The sequence below is a fragment of the Lipotes vexillifer genome, unplaced genomic scaffold (assembly GCF_000442215.2).
Source record: "Lipotes vexillifer unplaced genomic scaffold, Lipotes_vexillifer_v1.1 scaffold231, whole genome shotgun sequence".
NCBI classification, from domain to species: domain Eukaryota; kingdom Metazoa; phylum Chordata; class Mammalia; order Artiodactyla; family Lipotidae; genus Lipotes; species Lipotes vexillifer.
In genome coordinates this window covers 352,829-376,743 of record NW_006791822.1, presented here as the reverse complement: position 1 = coordinate 376,743, position 23,915 = coordinate 352,829, and the positions used below count along the sequence as shown (strand labels likewise).

Here is a 23,915-nt window from a genome sequence, read left to right as displayed (position 1 = left end):
CTGCTGAATGTCAAAGTGGCCAGAAAACAGTGAAACCAAAATGGCGGAACATTACTCAAGAAAAGTAAGTACTTAATATTAGTGATCTAAGTATTTTGTGTTTATGTGGAGAAATTACTCTTCTAATTCTTTAAAAGAATGACAGTAAAATTTGATTATCTGTAACTGGTGTCTGTATACAATCAAAGGAATAAGTACCAGACTAGAAACTTTATTTTTATCTTCAAAGGGCTGGTTGGGTTGAATGCTGGACTGTCCCAAGTGTCATGCTTACAATTGATTACACATGGCATCCAATTTATCCACAAAAAGCAGATGAACAGCTAAAACAGTCATGTAAGTGTTTTTATATAATTTGTACGTTGAAATATCTAGTGTTATAATTGATAAACATCAAAGATACAAGGAGAAATTAAAAATATTTGGAAATGCATCTATTGGCAATTTTATACATTTAAAATCTTTTAAGGATTTTGGTATAATTACAGCTAACTTTCATTGAGCATTTACTATATATCAAGTACTATATCAAATACTATATATATCAAATACTAGGCCAAGCTGTTTCCTGGTTTACTTTATCTCATTTAACTCTTCAAGCAACTCTGTGAGATAGATGTTATAATTATTATTGTCATTGTAGAGTTGAGGAAATATGCTCAGAGAAAGTAAGTAATTTTCTCAAGGTCTGCTGAGCTAGAAGCAGCAGAGCTGGAGTATGAAGTTAGGTATATGTAAATCTATATATTTAAAGCACTTGATTTTGTGAAATGTTAGTTTCTTTAATGCATTTTGACAACTGTCATATCATTTGTAGTTTACCTGAGGCTTAAGTGCTGCTTTATTTGGATCCAAAGTGGAATTAGAGTCAAATGATATTTTCTGTGTATTTTTCCAGTGAGTTAAGTTTTTAAGAATAGTTTTTGTAACTTTCTCATATGTATATGTTGATAATGTCACACTGCATTTGAATAGCTGTTTATGTGAAAGTAACTTTATAGTTTAATGCCTAAGCATAGTTAAAGCCTAATTGTGACCCAGATTTACAGTATATTGACAGAACTTGATGAGAATGTTGCCTCTGTTAGTGGGAACTTTTCATCGATTCTTTGAAGTTTGATTTATGTATTTTTATACATATTTCAATGAAGCCCATACTTTATTGCATTCTAAAGTATTCATCTTTCAGGTTTGTTTTCATTATATACTACAGATATTTTAGCAGCATTAGTTGCTTTCATATTTGCAAAATAGAATTTCTTAGTGACTAGTTCTTTGAAGATCTTTTAAGAGGTGCTTTCCTCCCTCACCCCTCAAACATTATTCTTTTTTCCTCAATTTATTCCAGTGTCAGAAATGGAAGAAACAATGCTATCTGTATTAAGGCCATCCCAGAAAACAGACAGAGTTGTTTCTTCTCCCTCTACTTCTTCACGTCCACCTATTGATCCCTCAGAACTTCCACCTGATAAACTTCATGTAGAAATGGAACTTTCTCCAGATTCTCAGATAACTCTCTATGGACCTCTATTAAATGCCTTTCTATGTATAAAGGTAAGATTTAAAAGAACCTCCATATTTTTTTTTTTGCGGTATGTGGGCCTCTCACTGTTGTGGCCTCTCCTGTGTGGAGCACAGGCTCCGAACGCACAGGCTCAGCGGCCGTGGCTCACGGGCCCAGCCGCTCTGCGGCATGTGGGATCTTCCCATACTGGGGCACGAACCCGTGTCCCCTTCATCGGCAGGCAGACTCTCAACCACTGTGCCACCAGGAAAGCCCTAATATCAGTTTTGAATACTACAAGAGAAGTATTAACTCTGTTTTTGCATTACCACATGTACATTGAACCTCAATTTTTTTAACTAAAAAATTACATAGTAATACATAAACAAAAAAAAGAGGACTATAACAAAGAACACAGAGAAAGAAAGACATACCTTTGTTTTAGACTTCTTTATAAATTCTGTTCCATATATGTTACCCATGTTGGTAGTTTATTATGTTTTGATGCAGACTATGCATTACAAACTTTACAACAAATTTTTAGTAGTGTCAAAAGTTTGTTGTGCTAAATATTTGTATTTATATTCATCAAGTTAATTCAGAACTTGTATGAAGTGTCTACTGAAACAAATTTAAAATTTTTAAGTTTTGACATATTTTATAAAATAATTTCTAACCCAGTGAACTCTCTGCTTCCTTTTATTAGGAATATATATCACATGTAACTCTTTAAGTTGTTTTTGTTTTGTTTTGTTTGTTTGTTTATTTTTGGCGTAGTGTCATGCTGATATGGAGATGTAATCCTGTCTTAAATGTCTCTTACTTTTTTTTCATTAGTTTTAATGTATAACTTATGTTCTACTTAGTATAAGTGTTAGAACTTTAAAACTTTCTGGAAGTTAGGTTTGACACATGTATTATGTATGTATGTATATATAAAAGAAAACAGAGAATATGAAAATCATGTAACTGAGATTATATTTTTCTTAGTTATTGAAATTAAACATCAAGAAATTCTAAAGGATACATGACTAGAAAAAAAAATTGCCCTGTATTTATTTGACTGTAAAACTGGCTTCCACAAAATCCCCAATAGAAACTAGGCCTGGCATTATTATTACAAAGAATTCTAAGAAGAGTATTTAGTGAATGTGCATTGTAATTTATGAGGACATTTTATGGAAATGAGAGGTCTTCTGAAGATGTAGACTACATAGCAACTCTAAATGTCAGCCCAAAGTCCTTTCAGTAATATTAAAACTTCATGTTATTTCTTATGTTGTGGACATAAGGTTGGATAACAGTACCCCTTATATTACTTTTATGAATTGACTTCTGTTAGTCTTATTACGTTTATTCTTTTTTCTTTTGATTTTTGTACATTTTATATATATGCTCTGGTTTTTTTTTTTACATCTTTATTGGTGTATAATTGCTTTACAATGGAGTGTTAGTTTCTGCTTTATAACAAAGTGAATCGGTTATACATATACATATGTTCCCATATCTCTTCCCTATTGCATCTCCCTCCCTCCCACCCTCCCTATCACACCCCTCTAGGTGGTCACAGAGCACCGAGCTAATCTCCCTGTGCTAATGTGGCTGCTTCCCACTAGCTATCTATTTTACTTTTGGTAGTGTATATATGTCCATGCCACTCTCTCACTTTGTCACAGCTTGCCCTTTCCGCTCCCCATATCCTCAAGTCCATTCTCTAGTAGGTCTGTGTCTTTATTCCCATCTTACCCCTAGGTTCTTCATGACCTTTTTTTTTTCTTAGATTCCATATGTCTGTGTTAACATACAGTATTTGTCTTTCTCTTTCTGACTTACTTTACTCTGTATGACAGACTCTAGGTCCATCCACCTCACTACAAATAACTCAATTTTGTTTCTTTTAATGACTGAGTAATATTCCATTGTATATATGCGCCACATCTTCTTTATCCATTCATCCAATGATGGACACTTAGGTTGTTTCCATCTCCTGGCTATTGTGAATAGAGCTGCAATGAACATTTTGGTCCATAACTCTTTGAATTATGGTTTTCTCAGGGTATATGCCCAGTAGTGGGATTGTTGGGTCATATGGTAGTTCTATTTGTAGTTTTTTAGGGAACCTCCATACTGTTCTCCATAGTGGCTGTACCAGTTCACATTCCCACCAGCAGTGCAAGAGTGTTCCCTTTTCTCCACACCCTCTCCAGCATTTATTGTTTGTAGATTTTTTGATGATGGCCATTCTGACTGGTGTGAGATGATATCTCATTGTAGTTTTGATTTGCATTTCTCTAATGATTAAATGATGTTGAGCATTCTTTCATGTGTTTGTTGGCAATCTGTATGTCTTCTTTGGAGAAATGTCTGTTTAGGCCTTCTGCCCATTTTGGGATTGGGTTGTTTGTTTTTTTATTATTCAGCTGCATGAGCTGCTTGTAAATTTTGGAGATTAATCCTTTGTCAGTTGATTAGTTTGCCAATATTTTCTCCAATTCTGAGGGTTGTCTTTTGGTCCTGTTTATGGTTTCCTTTGCTGTGCAAAAGCTTTGAAGCTTCATTAGATCCCATTTGTTTATTTTTGTTTTTATTTCCATTTCTCTAGGAGGTGGGTCAAAAAGGATCTTGCTGTGATTTATGTCATAGAGTGTTCTGCCTATGTTTTCCTCTAAGAGTTTGATAGTGTCTGGCCTTACATTTAGGTCTTTAATCCATTTTGAGTTTATTTTTGTGTATGGTATTAGGGAGTGTTCTAATCTCATACTTTTACATGTACCTGTCCAGTTTTCTCAGCACCAATTATTGAAGAGGCTGTCCTTTCTCCACTGTACATTCCTGCCTCCATTTATCAAAGAGAAGGTGACCATATGTGCATGGGTTTATCTCTGGGATTTCTATCCTGTTCCATTGAGCTATATTCCTCTTTTTGTGGCAGTACCATACTGTCTTGATTACTGTAGCTTTGTAGTATAGTCTGAAGTCAGGGAGCCTGATTCCTCCAGCTCCGTTTTTCATTCTCAGGATTGCTTTGGCTATTCGGGGTCTTTTGTGTTTCCATTCAAATTGTGAAAATTTTGTTCTAGTTCTGTGAAAAATGCCATTGGTAGTTTCATAGGGATTGCATTGAATCTGTAGATTGCTTTGGGTAGTAGTCATTTTCACATTGTTAATTCTTCCAGTCCAAGAACATGGTATATCTCTCCATCTATTTGTATCATCTTTAATTTCTTTCATCAGTGTCTTATAATTTTCTGCATACAGGTCTTTTGTCCCCTTAGGTAGGTTTATTCCTAGATATTTTATTCTTTTTGTTTGAATCATAAATGGGAGTATTTTCTTAATTTCACTTTCAGATTTTTCATTAGTGTATAGGAATGCAAGAGATTTCTGTGCATTAATTTTGTATCCTGCTACTTTACCAAATTCATTGATTAGCTCTAGTAGTTTTCTGGTAGCATCTTTAGGGTTCACTATGTATAGAGAATCATGTCACCTGAAAACAGTGGCAGCTTTAATTCTTCTTTTCCGATTTGGATTCCTTTTATTTCCTTTTCTTCTCTGATTGCTGTGGCTAAAACTTCCAAAATTATGTTGAATAAGAATGGTGAGAGTGGGCAACCTTGTCTTGTTCCTCATCTTAGTGGAAATGGTTTCAGTATTTCACCATTGACGACGATGTTGGCTGTGGGTTTGTCATATATGGCCTTTATTATGTTGAGGAAAGTTCCCTCTGTGCCTACTTTCTGCAGGGTTTTTATCATAAATGGGTGTTGAATTTTGTCGAAAACTTACTCTGCATCTATTGAGATGATCATATGGTTTTTCTCCTTCAATTTGTAATGTGGTGTATCACGTTGATTGATTTGCATATATGGAAGAATCCTTGCATTCCTGGAATAAACCCCACTTGATCATGGTGTATGATCCTTTTAATGTGCTGTTGGATTCTGTTTGCTAGTATTTTGTTGGGGATTTTTGCATTTATGTTCAACACTGATATTTGCCTGTAGCTTTCTTTCTTTGTGACATCTTTGTCTGGTTTTGGTATCAGGGTGATGGTGGCCTCGTAGAATGAGTTTGGGAGTGTTCCTCCCTTTGCTATATTTTGGAAGAGTTTGAGAAGGATAGGTTTTATCTCTTCTCTAAATGTTTGATAGAATTCGCCTGTAAAGCCATCTGGTCCTGGGCTTTTGTTTGTTGGAAGATTTTTAATCACAGTTTCAGTATAAGTGCTTGTGATTCATCTGTTCATATTTTCTATTTCTTTCTGCATCAGTCTTGGCAGGTTGTGCATTTCTACGAATTTGTCCATTTCTTCCAGGTTGTCCATTTTATTGGCATAGAGTTGCTTGTAGTAATCTCTCATGATCTTTTGTATTTCTGCAGTGTCAGTTGTTTCTTCTCCTTTTTCATTTCTAATTCTATTGATTTGAGTCTTCTCCCTTTTTTTCTTGATGAGTCTGGCTAATGGTTTATCAATTTTGTTTATCTTTTCAAAGAACCAGCTTTTAATTTTATTGATCTTTGCTATCGTTTTCCTTCATTTCTTTTTCATTGATTTCTGATCTGATCTTTATGGTTTCATTCCTTCTGCTAACTTTGGGGTTTTTTTGTTCTTTCTCTAATTGCTTTAGGTGCAAGGTTAGGTTGTTTATTTGAGATGTTTCCTGTTTCTTAAGGTAGGATTGTATTGCTATAAACTTCCCTCTTAGAACTGCTTTTGCTGCATCCCATAGGTTTTGAGTCGTCGTGTCTCCATTGTCATTTGTTTCTAGGTATTTTTTGATTTCCTTTTTGATATCTTCAGTGATTACCTCATTATTAAGTAGTGTATTGTTTAGCCTCCATGTGTTTGTATTTTTTACAGATCTTTTCCTGTAATTGATATCTAGTCTCATAGCGTTGTGGTTGGAAAAGATACTTGATACGATTTAAATTTTCTTAAATTTACCAAGGCTTCATTTGTGACCCAAGATATTGATCTTCCTGGAGAATGTTCCATGAGTTCTTGAGGCAAATGTGTATTCTGTTGTTTTTGGATGGAATGTCCTATAAATATCAATTAAGTCCATCTTGTTTATTGTATCATTTAAAGCTTGTTTCCTTATTTATTTTCATTTTGGATGATCTGTCCATTGGTGAAAGTGGGGTGTTAAAGTCCCCTACTAAGAATGTGTGACTGTCAATTTCCCCTTTTATGGCTGTTAGTATTTGCCTTTTGTATTGAGGTGCTCCTATGTTGAGTTCATAAATATTTACAATTGTTATATCTTCTTCTTGGATTGATCCCTTGATCATCATGTAGAGTCCTTCTTTGTCTCTTGTAATAGTCTTTATTTTAAAGTCTATTTTGTCTGATTTGAGAATTGCTACTCCCGCTTTCTTTTTTTTTTTTTAATTTTATTTATTTTTTTATTTATGGCTGTGTTGGCTCTTCATTTCTGTGTGAGGGCTTTCTCTAGTTGCGGCAAGCGGGGGGCCATTCTTCATTGCGGTGCGCCGACCTCTCACTATCGCGGCCTCTCGTTGCAGAGCACAGGCTCCAGACGCGCAGGCTCAGTAATTGTGGCTCACGGGGCTACTTGCTCCGCGGCATGTGGTATCCTCCCAGACCAGGGCTCGAACCTGTGTCCCCTGCATTGGCAGGCAGATTCTCAACCACTGCGCCACCAGGGAAGCCTTCCAGCTTCTTTTGATTTCCATTTGCATGGAGTATCTTTTTCCATCCCCTCACTTTCAGTCTGTATGTGTACCTAGGTCTGAAGTGGGTCTCTTGCAGACAGCATTATATATGGGTCTTATTTTTGTATCCATTCTGCCAGCCTGTGTCTTTTGGTGGGAGCATTTAATCCATTTACATTTAAGGTAATTATTGATATGTATGTTCCTGTTCCCATTTTCTTAATTGTTTTGGATTTGTTATTGTAGGTCTTTTCCTTCTCTTGTGTTTCTTGCCTAGAGAAGTTCCTTTAGCATTTGTTGTAGAGCTCGTTTGGTGGTGCTGAACTCTCTCAGCTTTTGCTTGTCTGTAAAGGTTTTAATTTCTCCATCAAATCTGAATGAGATCCTTGCTGGGTAGAGTAATCTTGGTTGCAGGTTTTTCTCCTTCATCACTTTCAGTATGTCCTGCCACTCCCTTCTGGCTTGTAGAGTTTCTGCTGAGAGATCAGCTGTTAACCTTATGGGGATTCCCTTGTGTGTTATTTGTTGTTTTTCCCTTGCTGCTTTTAATATGCTTTCTTTGTATTTAATTTTTGACCGTTTGATTAATATGTGTCTTGGTGTCTTTCTCCTTGGGTTTATTCTGTATGGGACTCTCTGTGCTTCCTGGACTTGATTAACTATTTCCTTTCCCATATTAGGGAAGTTTTCGACTATAATCTCTTCAAATATTTTCTCAATCCCTTTCTTTTTCTATTCTTCTTCTGGGACCTCTATAATTCGAATGTTGGTGTGTTTAATGTTGTCCCAGAGGTCTCTGAGACTGTCCTCAGTTCTTTTCATTCTTTTTTCTTTATTCTTCTCTGCAGCAGTTATTTCCACTATCTTATCTTCCAGGTCACTTATCTGTTCTTCTGCTTTAGTTATTCTGCTATTGATCCCTTCTGGAGTATTTTTAATTTCATTTATTGTGTTGTTCATCATTGCTTGTTTCCTCTTTAGGTCTTCTAGGTCCTTGTTAAATGTTTCTTGCATTTTCTCTATTCTACTTCCAAGATTTTGGATCATCTTTACTATCATTATTCTGAATTCTTCTTCAGGTAGACTGCCAATTTCCTCTTCATTTGTTAGGTCTGGTGGGTTTTTATCTTGCTCCTTCATCTGCTGTGTGTTTTTCTGTCTTCTCATTTTGCTTATCTTACTGTGTTTGGGGTCTCCTTTTTGCAGGCTGCAGGTTTGTAGTTCCCATTTTGTTTTTGGTGTCTGTCCCCAGTGGCTAAGGTTGGTTCAGTGGGTTGTGTAGGCTTCCTGGTGGAGGGGACTAGTGCCTGTGTTCTGGTGGATGAGGCTGGATCTTGTCTTTCTGGTGGGCAGGTCCACGTCTGGTGATGTGTTTTGGGGTGTCTGTGGCCTTATTATGATTTTAGGCAGCCTTTGTGCTAATGGGTGGGGTTGTGTTCCTGTCTTGCTAGTTGTTTGGCATAGGGTGTTCAGCAGTGTAGCTTGCTGGTCGTTGAGTGAAGCTGGGTCTTGGTGTTGAGATGGAGATCTCTGGGAGATTTTCACCATTTGATATTACGTGGAGCTGGGAGGTCTCTTGTGGACCCATGTCCTGAAGTTGGCTCTCCCACCTCAGAGGCACAGCACTGACTCCTGGTTGGAGCACCAAGAGCCTTTCATTCACACGCCTCAGAATAAAAGGGAGAAAAAGTAGAAAGAAAGAAAGAAACAGGATAAAATAAAATAAAGTAAGATAAAATAAAAGTTATTAAAATAAAAAATAATTGTTAAGAAAAAAAATTATTTTTAAGTAAAAACAAAAAAACAAACAAAAAAATACCGGATGGACGGAACCCTAGGACAAATGGTGAAAGCAAAGCTATACAGACAAAATCTCACACAGAAGCATACACATACACACTCACAAACAGAGAAAAAGGGAAAAATATATATATATATATTGTTGCTCTCAAAGTCCACCTCCTCAATTTGGGATGATTCGTTGTCTATTCAGGTATTCCAGAGATGCAGGGTACATCAAGTTGATTGGGGAGGTTTAATCTGCTGCTTCTGAGGCTGCTGGGAGAGATTTCCCTTTCTCTTCTTTGTTCTCACAGCTCCGGGTCTCCGCTTTGGATTTCCCCCGCCTCTACGTGTAGGTTGCCGGAGGGCATCTGTTCTTTGCTCAGACAGGACGAGGTTAAAGGAGCTGCTGATTCGGGAGCTCTGGGTCACTCAGGCTGCGGGGAGTGAGGGGCATGGAGTGCAGGGCGAGCCTGCGGCGTCAGAGGCCGGCGTGACGTTGCACCAGCCTGAGGGAGCCGTGCGTTCTCCTGCGGAAGTTGTCCGTGGATCTCGGGACCCTGGCAGTGGCGGGCCACACAGGCTTCCAGGACGGGGGTGTGGATAGTGACCTGTGCTCCCACACAGGCTTCTTGGTGGCGGCAGCAGCAGCCTTAGCGTCTCATGCCTGTCTCTGGGGTCTGCGGTGTTAGCCGCGGCTCGTGCCCGTCTCTGGAGCTCCTTTAAGCAGTGCTCTTAATCCCCTCTCCTAGAGCACGAGGAAACAAAAGGGAAGAAAAAGTCTCTTGCCTCTTCGGCAGGTCTAGACTCTTCCCCGGATTGCTTCCCGGCTAGCCATGGCGCACTAGCCCCCTTCAGGCTGTGTTCACGCCGTCAACCCCAGTCCTCTCCCTGGGGTCTGAGCTTTGAAGCCCGGGCCTCAGCTGCCAGACCCCACCCGCCCCGGTGGGTGAGCAGACAAGCCTCTCAGGCTGGTGAGTGCTGGTCGGCACCGATCCTCTGTGCGGGAATCTCTCCGCTTTGCCCTCCGCACCCCTGTTGCTGCGCTCTCCTCTGAGGCTACGAAGTTTCCCCCCTCCGCCACCTGCAGTCTCTGCCCGCGAAGGGGCTTCCTACTGTGTGGAAACCTTTCCTCCTTCACAGCTCCCTCCCACTGGTGCAGGTCCCGTCCCTATTCTTTTGTCTCTGTTTATTCTTTTTTCTTTTGCCCTACCCAGGTACATGGGGAGTTTCTTGCCTTTTGGGTGGTCTGAGGTCTTCTGCCAGCGTTCAGTAGGTGTTCTGTAGGAGTTGTTCCACGTGTAGATGTATTTCTGATATATCTGTGGGGAGGAAGGTGATCTCCGCATCTTACTCTTCCGCCATCTTCCTGCATTTATTCTTAATGGAAGAAGGAAATCTGAATCTAAATAGTGATAGCATATCAGTGGTGGCAAATAGTAACCATAGATTAAGGGTATATATGACATATATGTTTTTCTTATTAAAAAATAGTTTTAATGGGGAATATAGCCATTATTTTGTAATAACTGTAAATGGAGTATAACCTTTAAAAATTATGTAAAAAATAAAAAAATATTAAAAAATAGTTTTATTGGTCTTGAACAGAAGCCTGGCTATCAAGTTTTGATTTAAAAAAACAATATTGGAAACAGTATTTGTAGGGTTTTTCTTCCCTTCATTTCTGATTTTATTAGCTGTCTTCTAACTCTTGTTGATAATACCTGTTTTTTCCTTTTTCTTTTTTTATTTTGAGGAATGAGTATGATTGGATAAGTATTCATTTTTAGCTGGGGGAAAAAATGACAGTCTCCTGTTACTTAAAGTACGTTACTTGATAGACATGTAATAAAATATTTCTGGGAAATTAAAATTACAGAGGACTCCTAAGTAAACTGAAAATGTAGTTTATCCTTCTTAACGTCATACATGCTAAAAACTTGACAAAAGAATACATTTTCCCAATTCTATAAGCCAATGGTTTTTTCTAGGGTTGTTTAAAATGGAAATAGGATTTTTATTTGTATTTGTAAATATTTGTATACATTCACTAACGTTAAAATATCATAAAAGTTTGCCATAATACATTACTACTTGCCAGATACTTCAATCAAACTTTTGGTAATTTTTTTAGTGAATCCTTAAGAAATTAACTCTTATAGATGGAACTCACATATTAAAAATCCTCACAAAACTTAAATCAGACACCAACATTAAACATTTAACATTAGGCTAGCTTTTAAAGAGTTATGATTTAAAAAGTGCATTTTGTTGGTAATACTCAACAGGTACAAATGTGTTAACGCATAAAAGACTCCTAGTGTTTTATAACTCTTTAAAAACAGTCATTGACACATTTAATAAAACTTAGCAGATGTCTTCTATTATGTTGGAGATTCAGTAATCCCTAAAAAATCTGATATGCGTTATTTCTTTTTCAGATAACTAAGCGGAGATTGGTTTAGTAGCAAATTGAACATTATGCCCAAGAGAATCTTTTTCCTTTAATTGTAGTAATCTACAGGAATCTTTTTTTTTTAGGGTTAAAAATTGTAAGAGACTACAAGGGAATCTTTTAAAAATAAGAAATTATTAGGCTAGTGTTATTAAAAATTAGCTAAAATAAGAATAACATTTCTAATGATTTGTTGGTAACTCTTAGTATGTTGAAAGCTAATAAACATCAATAGTATACATTGACTCCTTAGGTAAGTTGTGTGGAGGGGAGGTAGGGCAGAGATGATTAGGTCTGGAGGCCATTTGCAGGTAAAATCACCAAAGGAGCTTCCATTTTCTACTTGTCTCTGGACTCCATGGCCACTATAAATCTGACGAACCCATCTCCAGGACTGGGACAGCATGTATGTTTTGAAAGGCTTCTCAGATTATCTGAGGGAGAACTACTGCTCCAAATAACTCTAGCTTTTTAATGTTGATTGAAATCAATTAGATATTTATTTTGAGTTTTAAAAACTTAATGTTGGAATTCAGGATAAAAACCAATATTTATTTACCTTTCTATTTGTGTTTGAATTTGTCCATGCTTCGGACTTATATAAGCACAGTTAAATCAAGCAGGTTCGAAGTAGGACCTGTATTATTTAGAGGCAGATGACAGTAGAGAATAGAGGAAAAAGCCCCAGTTCTGCAAGTCAGTATATTTGGGATTTTAATATTTGCCCTGCCAGTAATTAACTGAATGACCTTAAGCCCTTCAATATCCTTTCCTGTAAAAAGATATTAATTGGCCGTATATCCAGAACCCTAGCCAGAAAATAAATAAGTCAATAAGCAAAATGCAGAATTTACCAAAATACTACCTTGGTTTTAATATTGAGCAAATGTAGTCAACAGTGTTAATTGGAATATTTTAACAACTTTTTGATTACTACTGACAGATCAAATAGGCAAAATTTAAATTTGGAATTAATAGGAAGAAAAAGAATTTCAATTAAAAAAGAAATTTAAATTCTGATGCAAAAGAAATCAGATATTAATTGTTGAAACACTTCTGAAATTCGAATACTTAAGAAACCAGGATGAACTGTGTGAAAGGAAGTTTTGGTAACTATTTATAATGTTTTTGTTACAAGTAACCAAAATGGGGCATTCTTATTAAAGCTGTTAAAACATTCCTGATAAATATTCCAACTGTAATATATAAATTACAGATTTAGCTAATTGGATTTTTCCAAATTGATTTTTAGTGAATTGATCTGCTTCCCTTAAAGGATATCTCTGGGTATTATTACCTCAGAACTCTGAGAAGCACAGATTGAAAACAACTGAACATTTCAAATCTTCATAGGTTTCTTTTAGGACCTAAATTGCAAGTTTTTGCTATAATAAGAGGTGGTGTTATCATGAAGCTTTACTACAAACTTCTGTAACTTTTTGTGGGTTTTTTTTTTTTTTGCTACGGAATGGTTATTTGCTAAGCAGCCAAGTAAGTGGCTGCTTAAATATATGTAGTTAAGTATTAAGTGGGTGCCTTAAATATATGTATCTTGTTTTCACTTAAAGGAAATAGACTGATGCTTTAAAAGAGGTTAAAGAATTGCTTAGTTTACAAATTTCAGCTCCAAGGTGAAAAGTTATTGTTCCATATCTCTTTTGATGGCAACTTATTCTTAATATTTGTAGGAAAACTACTTTGGGGAAGATGACATGTATATGGATTTTGAAGAGGTTATTTCAAGTCCTGTTCTGTCACTGTCAACATCATCCAGCTCTGGGTGGACTGCTGTTGGGATGGAAAATGACAAAAAAGAAAATGAAAGTTCAGCCAAGTCAATTCATCCGCTTACCTTGCGTCCTTGGGATATTACTGTACTTGTTAATTTGCACAAAGTTCACGGGCGTCTTCCTGTTGTAAGTGTTTACGTGTCGAAATAGTCTGGAGTTTATTATGAAATCCACTCAGGGTAGGAAACTGTGTCTGTGTGTGCACACACATAAAAAATTCACATTCAAAAACACTTCTGAATTTATCCTTTTATCTTTATAAAGCTAGTTTATTATTTTCTTCATAGTATAATTACCCAATCACTGATAATTTTCTGTTCTGTTTTTCTTCTTTCACTTTAGTTCCTTCTTTGCTGTTCTATATAAGTTTAGAACATTTTGCCATGCTGTTGAGTTGCTAGGTTTATAGTTAGCCTGATGGATGTCCTAGGACTTCACCTTTTTTTAGCCTTTATCTCTAACTCCAGACCAGTCTGGGATGTTAGACCTATTACAAAATCAAGATTCAGACTTGACCCTGGAGGTTGAGTTGTGTCAGAGGTTTGGATTCAGCACAGTATCCTGGTTTACTCTAAAGGATGACCCTTGGGCCTCTTGGGGCTGACTTGAAATAAGATTATATTGTCCAAAGAACCCATGGCCATTGGAGCCAGGCCAGATAGGGAGGGTGTGGCCCTAGAACATTGTGCTGCATACTGGGTCCATGTCATGTTCCTAGGGTTGCACGGGAAAGGAATCACCTCTGGTGCTTAGTGAACCTAATGTCTTTTTCTGGGGACAGAATACTTTTTTTTGTCAGTAAGCACTGTTTCTCCTTGTAAAATATCAGTCTTTTAATTGTATAAATGTAATTTTTATTTTCCTGTACTTCCTTGGTCTTTATCTGTATCTCGATTATGGTATTTTGCTTGACTTTAGCATGGAACTACTGATGGCCCTGAGTGTCCTACAGCTTTTTTGGAAAGACTATGTTTTGAAATGAAAAAAGGATTTAGGGAGACCATGCTGCAACTTGTCCTGTCACCCCTGAATGTGTTTGTCAGTGATAACTATCAGGTAACGTGAAACTGAGTTATGGTAAAGACTTAGAGATTTATTATGACTATTTTTGGGGTCAAAACAATGTGTTAACTTCAGAGCATGGAATATATAGCTCTTAAAATTAGGGACCTTTAATTTAACTGTACTAAGCAGTTTTGTATTGTGTGTATATATGAGAATTGTTTCAAGAATCTTAGTTCTTTTTTCTCCTCTGCTTATTTCCTTATTTATATGATCCCAAACAATTATATTTAATATCTATTGTTTTTGGAAATGGAAAGAAATACTTTCTAACTTTCTCGTATGTTTATGGAAGGGAAAAACTAATTGTATACAATGTTGGTAGATAGTGTTGAAAATCACAACCTAAGTATTAATATTAACCAATACCGTAAATCTTGAAAACATGCATACCTACATGGTCAATGATTTATTCTTTTCATCTAATGTACCTACCAGATACTTTGTCAATTCCTTCAAGATATTCCTGAGGCTCTTTTGGAAGTGAACTGGTGACATTCATCAAAAGGGAATATTTTACATTCCTGGGTAGATTATTACTTTATTATTATTATTTTTTAATGCCAATGGCTTCTCTTGGCATCTACCACTACTTTAAGGCTCTTTCCTACTTTTAGTCAAGTTGTATGCTTTAGAGCTATGATGTTTTTTAGTACAAAGCAAAGTAAAATTATAAACAGGAGGAAGAATCTGACACTGAATCATCAATGAATGATAACTCACTATGGAGTCTATGTAGTAACTGATTATCTTATTTAAAAGAGCATACCTCTTTTCACTCTTTTGCCATAACTGACTATATTTTTCTATTGTAGTAGCTAAAATGTAACACTTTATGATAGTTTTTGCCACAGAATGTGTTTCTTTTTTTAAAACTTTTATTTCAAAAGAATTATAGATTTATAGGAGGTTACAAAGGTACAGAGAGTTTCTGTGTTTCCTCCATGTTGATCTTTTACATAATTATGGTATAGTATCAAAACCAGGAGATTGACATTGGCACAATATGTGTGCATAGTTCTGTATCATCTTATCACGTGTAGATTTGTGTGACTGCCACCAAAATCAAGATACAGAACTATTCTATCATCACAAAGATCTCACTTGTGTTAACACTTTTAACTTGTCACATGAAACCTTAAAAATAACTCTTGTCCTTCTTTCTATAATTAGTGGGTCATTAGAATTGGTTGTTTTTTTATTTTGGGAGGCAAGTGTATGGAGAGGGAGCCCATCTCCTTTTTTCAGTCCTTGAGGAAATTAGGAAAGGTAAAAGGGAAATATCTTCTTATGACTGAGTTCTGAGAGTCTTAGGTGAGTATCTCTGGTTGCTATGAGTACCTGGTGATACTTCAACTGCTGTTTTAATCACCGCATTCTCAAAAGACTTTAGTAGATATAAAAAATATTTTATTGAGTTTATTATGAAAGTTCTTATTAACCCTAATTATAGAATTACTGGCAAACTTGTACAGAGACTGAAGTGTAAAGTGTGATTTATTTGGTGATAAGAAAAGGAATTCAGGGAGTGGAGATATCAAGGCAGTAGTAGAAATATTAGTGATGTTTTGTTTCCTGGATGGTTAACACTTCATAATTCACCCCGAAGACAAGCATAGTCTATACATATTCTCTTGGAATTTGCTTATCTACTTAATTTGCTTACATTTGGTAGTGCTAGCATTCCTAAGAAATATTTTCTTCTTTTGTCTTTATACTATCTAATACTCTTTCATGGTGGGAAGCTTCACACTATGACTGCCCTCAAGACTCAGTTCTGGGTCACTCACCTGTAGCTGCTTATTTCTTGTAGCATTAGTCTTAGTGCAGAACTTCAAGGTTAAGGATCTAATGTGATGGGTCTATTATTGTGTCTGACTTACAAAACCACACACTTTTTACTTGATCATCTTTTGATGTATATTAGTTTTCTAGGGCTGCCAATGCAAAGTACCCCACACTGGGTGGCTTAGAACAACAGAAACTTATTCTTTCACAGTTTTGGAGCCTAGAAGTCTGAAATTGGTGTGTTTGGCAGGGCCATGCTCTCTTTCAAGGCCGTAGGAGAGGATCCTTCCTTGTCTTTTCCTAGCTTTTGGTGGTCGCTAACAATCCTTGGCATTCCTTGTTTCGTAGTTGTATCAGTCAAATCTCTGCCTCTGTCTTCACGTGGCATTCTCTCCATGAGTCTGTGTGTCTAAGTTTTCCCCTTACAAGGACACTGTTCCTTGGATTAGGGCCCACTGTAATCCAGTGTAATCACATTTTAACTTGATTACATTCGTCAAGACCCTGTTTCCAAATAAGATCACATTCATAGGTACCTGAGCTTAGGAATTGAACGTGTCTTCATAGGGGACACAATTCAACCCACTAAACGATGCAAGCCATAATAAAATTTAGAATATAATCTTTATTGGTGACTAGGTAGGCTTTACCTTTAGGACAAGCCAAGATCCACATGTTTGTTTTTGTTTTTTTGGCAGTGGGTGGTGAGAGAGAGGATAGAATCCAGGATGATGCCTCGTTTTTGCCTTGGGCAATTAACTGAGCCAGTGGGAGATAAAGAATACAGGAGGAGGAACTGGTTTATAGGGGAAGATGATGCGTTTCTGGGCATGTTGGGTTTGAAGTACCAAGAAATCAACCTTCATTTTCTAGTATTTTCCAGAGTGGACTTCATTGTCTTTGAGAAATAGCTGAGATAAACTCACCTAACTGTCTGTGTAGGTACAGTGGCATTCAAAAGTCATAAATAGCTGACTTTCTGATGGTACTCTAATATACTAACAGCAGGTGCATATGTGGGCCCTGAATATTCTTGGAAAATACATTTGGATGATCCCTGTGATAACCTATGTGGCTAAAAATAATAAAAATAGACAAGCTGGGTGGTAATGACGGATAAAGGCATCATGCCCTCAATACCCCCTGTCTCGTCTGCATGAACCCCTCCCCCCCAACTTTAAGGCCAAATGCACTTTATTTTCTTTTGCCTTTTGACCCCTTTCACCCATTTCCCCCACCCCCTACTCTCACCTCTGGCAATCACCAATCTGTTTTCTGTATTCTATGAGCTTTTTTTTTAGATTCCACATGTAAGAGGGATCATATGGTATTTGTCTTTCTCTATCTTACTTATTTCACTTAGCATATTGCCCTCGAGGTCCATTTATGTTGTTGCAAATGACAAGATTTCCTTCTTTTTTTTATGACTGATATTCCACTGTGTGTGTGTGTGTGTGTATACATATACACATATATATGTGTATATATTCACCATAATTTCTTTATGACTAATATTCCACTGTATATGTGTATATGTGTGTGTATATATATACACACACATATATATATTCACCATAATTTATGACTGATATTCCACTGTATGTGTGTGTGTGTATATATATATATATATACACACACACACATATATATATATTCACCATAATTTCTTTATCCATTCATCCATTGATAGACACTTAGGTTTTTTCCGTATCTTGGCTTTTGTAAATAATACTTCAGTGAACATGGGGATGCATGTATCTCTTTGAATTAGTGTTTCCTTCGGATAACTTCCCAGAAGTGGAATTGCTGAATCATATGGCAGTTCTATTTTTAATTTTTTGAGAAACCACCATTATTCTCCATAGTGGATGCACCACTTTACATTCCCACCAACAGTGCACAAGGGTTCCCTTTTCTCCACATCCTTGCGAACATTTGTTATTTGTGTTCTTTTTGATGAGAGCCATTCTGACAGGTGTGAAGTGATATCTCACTATGGTTTTGATTTGCATTTCCCTAATGCTTAGTGATGTTGAGCATCTTTTCATGTGTCTGTTGACCTTCTGCATGTCCTCTTTGGAGAAATAGCTATTCAGATCGTCTGCCCATTTCTTAAATTGGATTGTTTGTTTTTTTGCTATTGAGTTGTGGGAATTCTTTATATATTTTGGGTATTAGACCTGTATCAGATTTATGATTTGCAAATATTTTCTGTTTTTTTTAAATAAATTTATTTATTTATTTATTTATTTATTTATTTATGGCTGTGTTGGGTCTTCGTTTCTGTGTGAGGGCTTTCTCTAGTTGCGGCGAGTAGGGGCCACTCTTCATCGCAGTGCGTGGGCCTCTCACTGTCACGTCCTCTCTTGTTGTGGAGCACAGGCTCCAGACATGCAGGCTCAGTAGCTGTGGCTCACGGGCCTAGTTACTCTGTGGCATGTGGGATCTTCCCAGACCAGGGCTCAAACCCATGTCCCCTGCATTGGCAGGCAGATTCTCAACCACTGTGCACCAGGGAAGCCCTGCAAATATTTTCTTTTCTTCTGCAGGTCGCCTTTTCATTTTGTTGATAGTTTCCTTTGCTACAAAGAAGCTTTTTAGTTTGATGTAGTCCCACTTATTTTTGCTTTTGTTGCTTTGCCTTTGGTGTTAGATTCAAAAAATAATCACCAAGCCCATGTCAGAGAGTCTACTTCCGATATTTTCTTCTAGGAGTTTTATGGTTTCAGGTCTTACATTCAAGTCTCTAATTAATTTTGAGTTGATTTTTGTATATGGTATAAGATAGTGATTGAGTTTCATTCTTTTAGTATGTGTTACCGAGTTTTCCCAGCACTGTTTATTGAAGAGACTCTCCTTTCCTCATTGTATATTCTTGGATCCTTCGCTGTAAATTAATTGACCATATATATGTGTGTTTATTTCTGGGCTCTCTGTTCTGTTCCATTGACTTATGTGTCTGTTTTTATGCTAATACCATACTGTTTTGATTATTACAGCTATGTGATAGAGTTTGAGATAAGGGAACATGAAACCTCCAGCTGTTTTTTGTCTTTTTCAAGATTACTTTGGGTATTTGTGGTTTTTTGTGGTTCTATACGAATTCTAAGATTATTTGTTCTATTTCTTTGAAAGATGCCATTGGAATTTTGATAGGGATTGCATTTAGTCTGTAGATTGCTTTGGGTAGTGTGGACATTTTAACAATATTGATTCTTCCAAGCCAAGGTCCACATGTATTTTTGAGCTCAGAAAAAGCTATCAAAAGCTTTATACTGAGAATTATTGAATCTCAGTGCCAGAAGTGATCTTTATTGACCATATTCTCCAGCTGCATCAGATAAAACAGAAGGGAACTGAGGCCTGGAGAAGTTAAGTGATTATATATACTGTCACACAGCTTAGACGAAAATAAAATTTAAAAATGTGTCAGAAGAGTTTCTAGAGCTATTGTTATACTCACAATTTGAAATGACCTTTTAAGAATTCTTTATGAATTCGATTTAACTCTGTTCTTAAAAACACTTTTTTATGAATGCAGTTCCCAAAATTTGTGTTGAAACAAGGAACATTAACCCTGTAAGATGGCCTGCACACACACACATTAAAAAGACTGTCATGGTAAAATTAAGATAAATAATTTCAAGTGTAAAAAGTGCTGCAAGGAGAGGAATGAGGTACTTTGGTAGCATGTAATAGTCTTAAGATAAAAACATGATAAAACTTGATTTTAAAAGATCTCTGTGGTGGTTTTGTAGAGTGTGGACCAGAGATATGTAAAAGTTAAGGCTTGGGAGATCCTGGCAAGAGGTTGTATTATTTGGACCAGGATGATAGCAGTGAAGCTGGAAGAAACTCAGTGCATTTGTGAGAGATTGGGAGGTAGATTCTATAGAAATTGGTGACTGATGGGTAGGGCATTACCAAACTTACTTTATTCTGTATTTCTAATAACCATCTGTGAAACCAGTGTTGCACGGAATACCCTATTTTAGGACATATGCTTTAGCTTTCTGAGTAAGTCTTAGAAATTTTCTCTTTGAAATGTTGCTGCTTTTTAGTTGTGAATATATAATTATTCTTGTAAGATGAATCTATCCTTTTAATATTTACATAATTCTCAAAATCTTTATGAAAGATGGCTTTCTTTGCTAGTTCCTTGTTTTATAGTCTTAATGGTCTTTGTTCTTCCATGTTATTTTCTTCTTTTTAATACTTCGATCTCATGATTCCTGCCTTGTCACAAAAGATTGGCCTCTTACATTCCCTCTCAGTTATAATACTTGTTTCTTTTTATTCACTGAGGCAGTTACCAATCAGAGATTTGCATTTTTTTTTTTAGGACTTTGCTGTCTCGCTTTGCAGTTGGGCTCTTATGGATAATGTCACTAAAGAAGCTTAACACAGACTACTTTTATGGGTACAAGGTTGTGTTAGGAGCTTGTGGATCCCAAAATCATATTTTCCAAATAGCATGTTTTTACCTTTTGTTACTGGGGGAAAAAGCAGCTAGCAATTATAATGCTGATTTTTCTTATGCTTCTTACAGTCTTATTATTGTTTTCAGCAGCGACCCCCTGTGGATGAAGTGCTCAGGGAAGGTCACATCAATTTGTCAGGTCTCCAGCTGAGAGCACATGCTATGTTCTCAGCAGAAGGTCTTACTTTGGGAAGTGATTCCTTAGAATACGCATGGCTAATTGATGTGCAGGCTGGAAGCCTTACAGCTAAGGTCACAGCACCACAGGTATGTTCTCAGTTCTCAGAGTGCTATCTCCTGACTTTTTTTTTTTCCTTTACTCACCCACCTCCCCAAGAATAGGTTATATGCCCATTTGAATGTTCATTTTATTTCCACTTGCCATTCAGAATTTTCTTAGGATTATATGAATCAGAGACCAGTTTCACTTTTCTGGGCCACCTAAAATTGACAGGTGTGATGTTTTATAGTTCTGTGTAATACTTGCAAGAATTCAAGACTTTCTTTGAGAAAAACTCAGGATGAGAAATTTCTGGAAATCAAATTATATATTATTAAAATTACATTACTTGGCTCTCCACTGTTGGAACAATCTTGTTTTCCCAGTACACAGAATAATTTTCTAAGAACTTTACCTTGTATATGTCTTAAGTAGGATTTGCAAACAGCATTTATACTATTAAGGTAGCATCATTCTTTACTTGTGATGTCCCAAAACAAGATAAAATCGTTTGAACCTCCACTTAGTGATATGGATACTGGTTTAGAAAAATAAAAATGAATTTATTGGTAAAATCTGGTCTGGAGTGCTAGTTGTGATCCTTTTGGATAAATTCTCCTTCCCCCTCACTGTTCCACTTAGTCTTTAGGAGTCTCAGATGCCTAAATGGTTATAGTCATCCCTCCCTATCCACAGGTTCTGCATCCACAGGTTCAACCAACCATGGATTCAACCAACTGCAGATGTGAAGCTTAAGGATACAGAGGGCTGACTGTATTTAGTTCTAGAAATGGACCATTGAAATTTAGTTGAATGTCTGTATTACTGTAATATTTCACCTATTGAGCCATTTACAGGCACACCTCATTTTATTGTGCTTCACAGATTTTTCTTTTTTTCTTTTTTTTTTTTTACAAATTGAAGGTTTGTAAAAACCTGATGATGCTGCATCAGGCACGTCTGTCAGCACAATTTTTCTGACAGCATTTGCTCAATTTATGTGTCTGTGTCACATTTTGGTAATTATTGCAATATTTCAAACTTTTTCATTATTATTACATCTGTTATGGTAATCTGTGATTAGTGATCTTTGATGTTATTTACTATTGCAAAAAGATTATAAATCATTGAAGGCTCAGGTTAGCATTTTTTAGCAATAAAGTATCTTTGAATTAAGGTATGTATGTTGTTTTTTTAGGCATAATGTTATTGTGCACTTGATAGACTACTAGTTACTTGTAAATATAACTTCTACATGCACTGGGAAACCAAGTATTTGTGACTTGCTTTATTGTGATAGTCACTATATTGCAAATTTATTGCGGTGGTCTGGAACCAAACCCACAGTATCTCTGAGGTATGCCTGTATTTATAATGTGCGTTTCATAATTGGTGTTTCAAAAGATTGGAATGTGGTAGAAAGGTACATACTCAGTTTTTAATAAAGAGTTACAGAATGAGTGTGAACTACGTGTAATTTAGAGGTAGGTAGTGGCAACAAGCAGGTGAATAAAGACTAGATACCTTGTGTATCTGAAGGAAATTGTTGGAGGGCAGCAAAAATTAAGATTCTAGAAATAGTAGGAAAATGAATGGAATTGAAAAGGGATATTTTATATAAAAATGAATGGAAAGAAATATATAATGGTGAAAACAAATATTCATTGCTCAGTAGCCTCATAACTGTCTTTTTATCTGCCATTTTCTGTCTCTAAATATACAAGTAAAAACTGAAGCATATAACAAAACAGTTTGTTCCCAGCAAGCATGCAGTGAAGCTGTGCTGACCCTCCAAGACTGGACACAATTCCTTTAATCTAAAGATTGCTAGACTCTCATATATGTTGCCCTTATTAGAAGATGAAACATTTCTCTTTCTTCTGCACTAGAATCATGGCATCACTGTTTCCTGCAAGGTTCATGAATCCATAGGTGCTTTCATTGTTTATTCCATTCCTTGTATGTTTTAAAAGTGAAATTCATGTTTTCTGAGAGTTCAAGATATGTACTTTTTTTGGGGGGGGATAATACCATGTATACCCCTGTCTCAGTGTTTATTGTAAACTAACCAATTATAAAATTAAGGTTTTTTCTTAAACTCAAGATTTGATGAAAAATTGATATATACTTACTTAAACTTCTATTCATAAAAGTTCTTCAATCTTCAGAATACCTGATTTTTTAAAATTGTAGCTTAATAGATATAAATTTCACTTCAAAGCTTGGTTTATTATTAGGTAGAGAATTTTAGGTGCTTTTCCATGCAGAGGATTCCGATTAATCATATAAGAAGAAAGATAACCTTGAAAAAAATTACTTGCCTTAGAGGTTGCTGAAGTTGAATTTTTCAGTTGAAATGAGTTTTCATTTTGGCAATGCATTTTGTCATTCACAAATGAAAAGTAACACAAGCTTATAAATGATGTCAAGGTAGAAAACTGATATTGGTTAACAAGTAGATTATGTAGCAGGTATAAGGCACTGTTTGGATTCTTTCAAGCTGTATTAATATTCTTGATAAGCTTTTAAACTCTGAAAAATTGTTTAGAATGCTAACAGTGTTGTCAACCTGTCATGGCTTATTTGCAGCTGGCTTGTCTCTTGGAATGGGGACAGACATTTGTTTTTCATGTCGTATGTCGGGAGTATGAACTGGAAAGACCAAAATCAGTAATAGTATGTCAGCATGGAATTGATCGTAGGTTCTGTGAATCCAAGGTATGTTAACAGATATGTTAGCAGAATTATAAACATTTATGGCTTTTTTCGAAATGAAAGATATCAGCTTTAAATCAACGGCACATAGCATCAAGTAAACACCAAAGTTCAGTTTTTTCAATTACTAAAATTATTTTGAACATTTATAGCCACTTGTTATTTAGTTGTAAATATTTAAAATATGAGGTAATTATTAAAACATACATTCACAAATAAATGGAGATACTATAAAATTATGTCTTATCTCTTACTGCATTATTATACTAACTCTTTGGGATACGGCTGTGTGTTTATGTAGAAGGTTTAGAAATTGGAGGAAGAAGGTTAAATTCCTTACATGGCATTGTTTGCAGACCCTTCTGGAACCTACATGTTCTCCTTTAACATGATTAGCAATGTTGGGCATTTGCCAAGTTTCCTGACTCCAGATCTTACAC

General features: G+C 36.2%; 1 protein-coding gene across 1 annotated transcript in view; it reads left to right on the top strand.

Annotated features, from left to right (window-relative positions):
* Positions 1 to 23,915, top strand: part of BLTP1 (bridge-like lipid transfer protein family member 1) — a 201,312-nt gene that overhangs the window by 50,264 nt on the left and 127,133 nt on the right. Inside the window, exons 16-22 of the mRNA XM_007464834.1 lie at positions 1 to 64; positions 230 to 336; positions 1,349 to 1,554; positions 13,109 to 13,336; positions 14,129 to 14,266; positions 20,628 to 20,807; positions 23,350 to 23,478. The exon at positions 1 to 64 is cut by the window's left edge and continues 124 nt beyond it. Of these exons, the coding sequence (XP_007464896.1) occupies positions 1 to 64; positions 230 to 336; positions 1,349 to 1,554; positions 13,109 to 13,336; positions 14,129 to 14,266; positions 20,628 to 20,807; positions 23,350 to 23,478 (1,052 nt within the window). The remainder of the gene's footprint in view (positions 65 to 229; positions 337 to 1,348; positions 1,555 to 13,108; positions 13,337 to 14,128; positions 14,267 to 20,627; positions 20,808 to 23,349; positions 23,479 to 23,915) is intronic.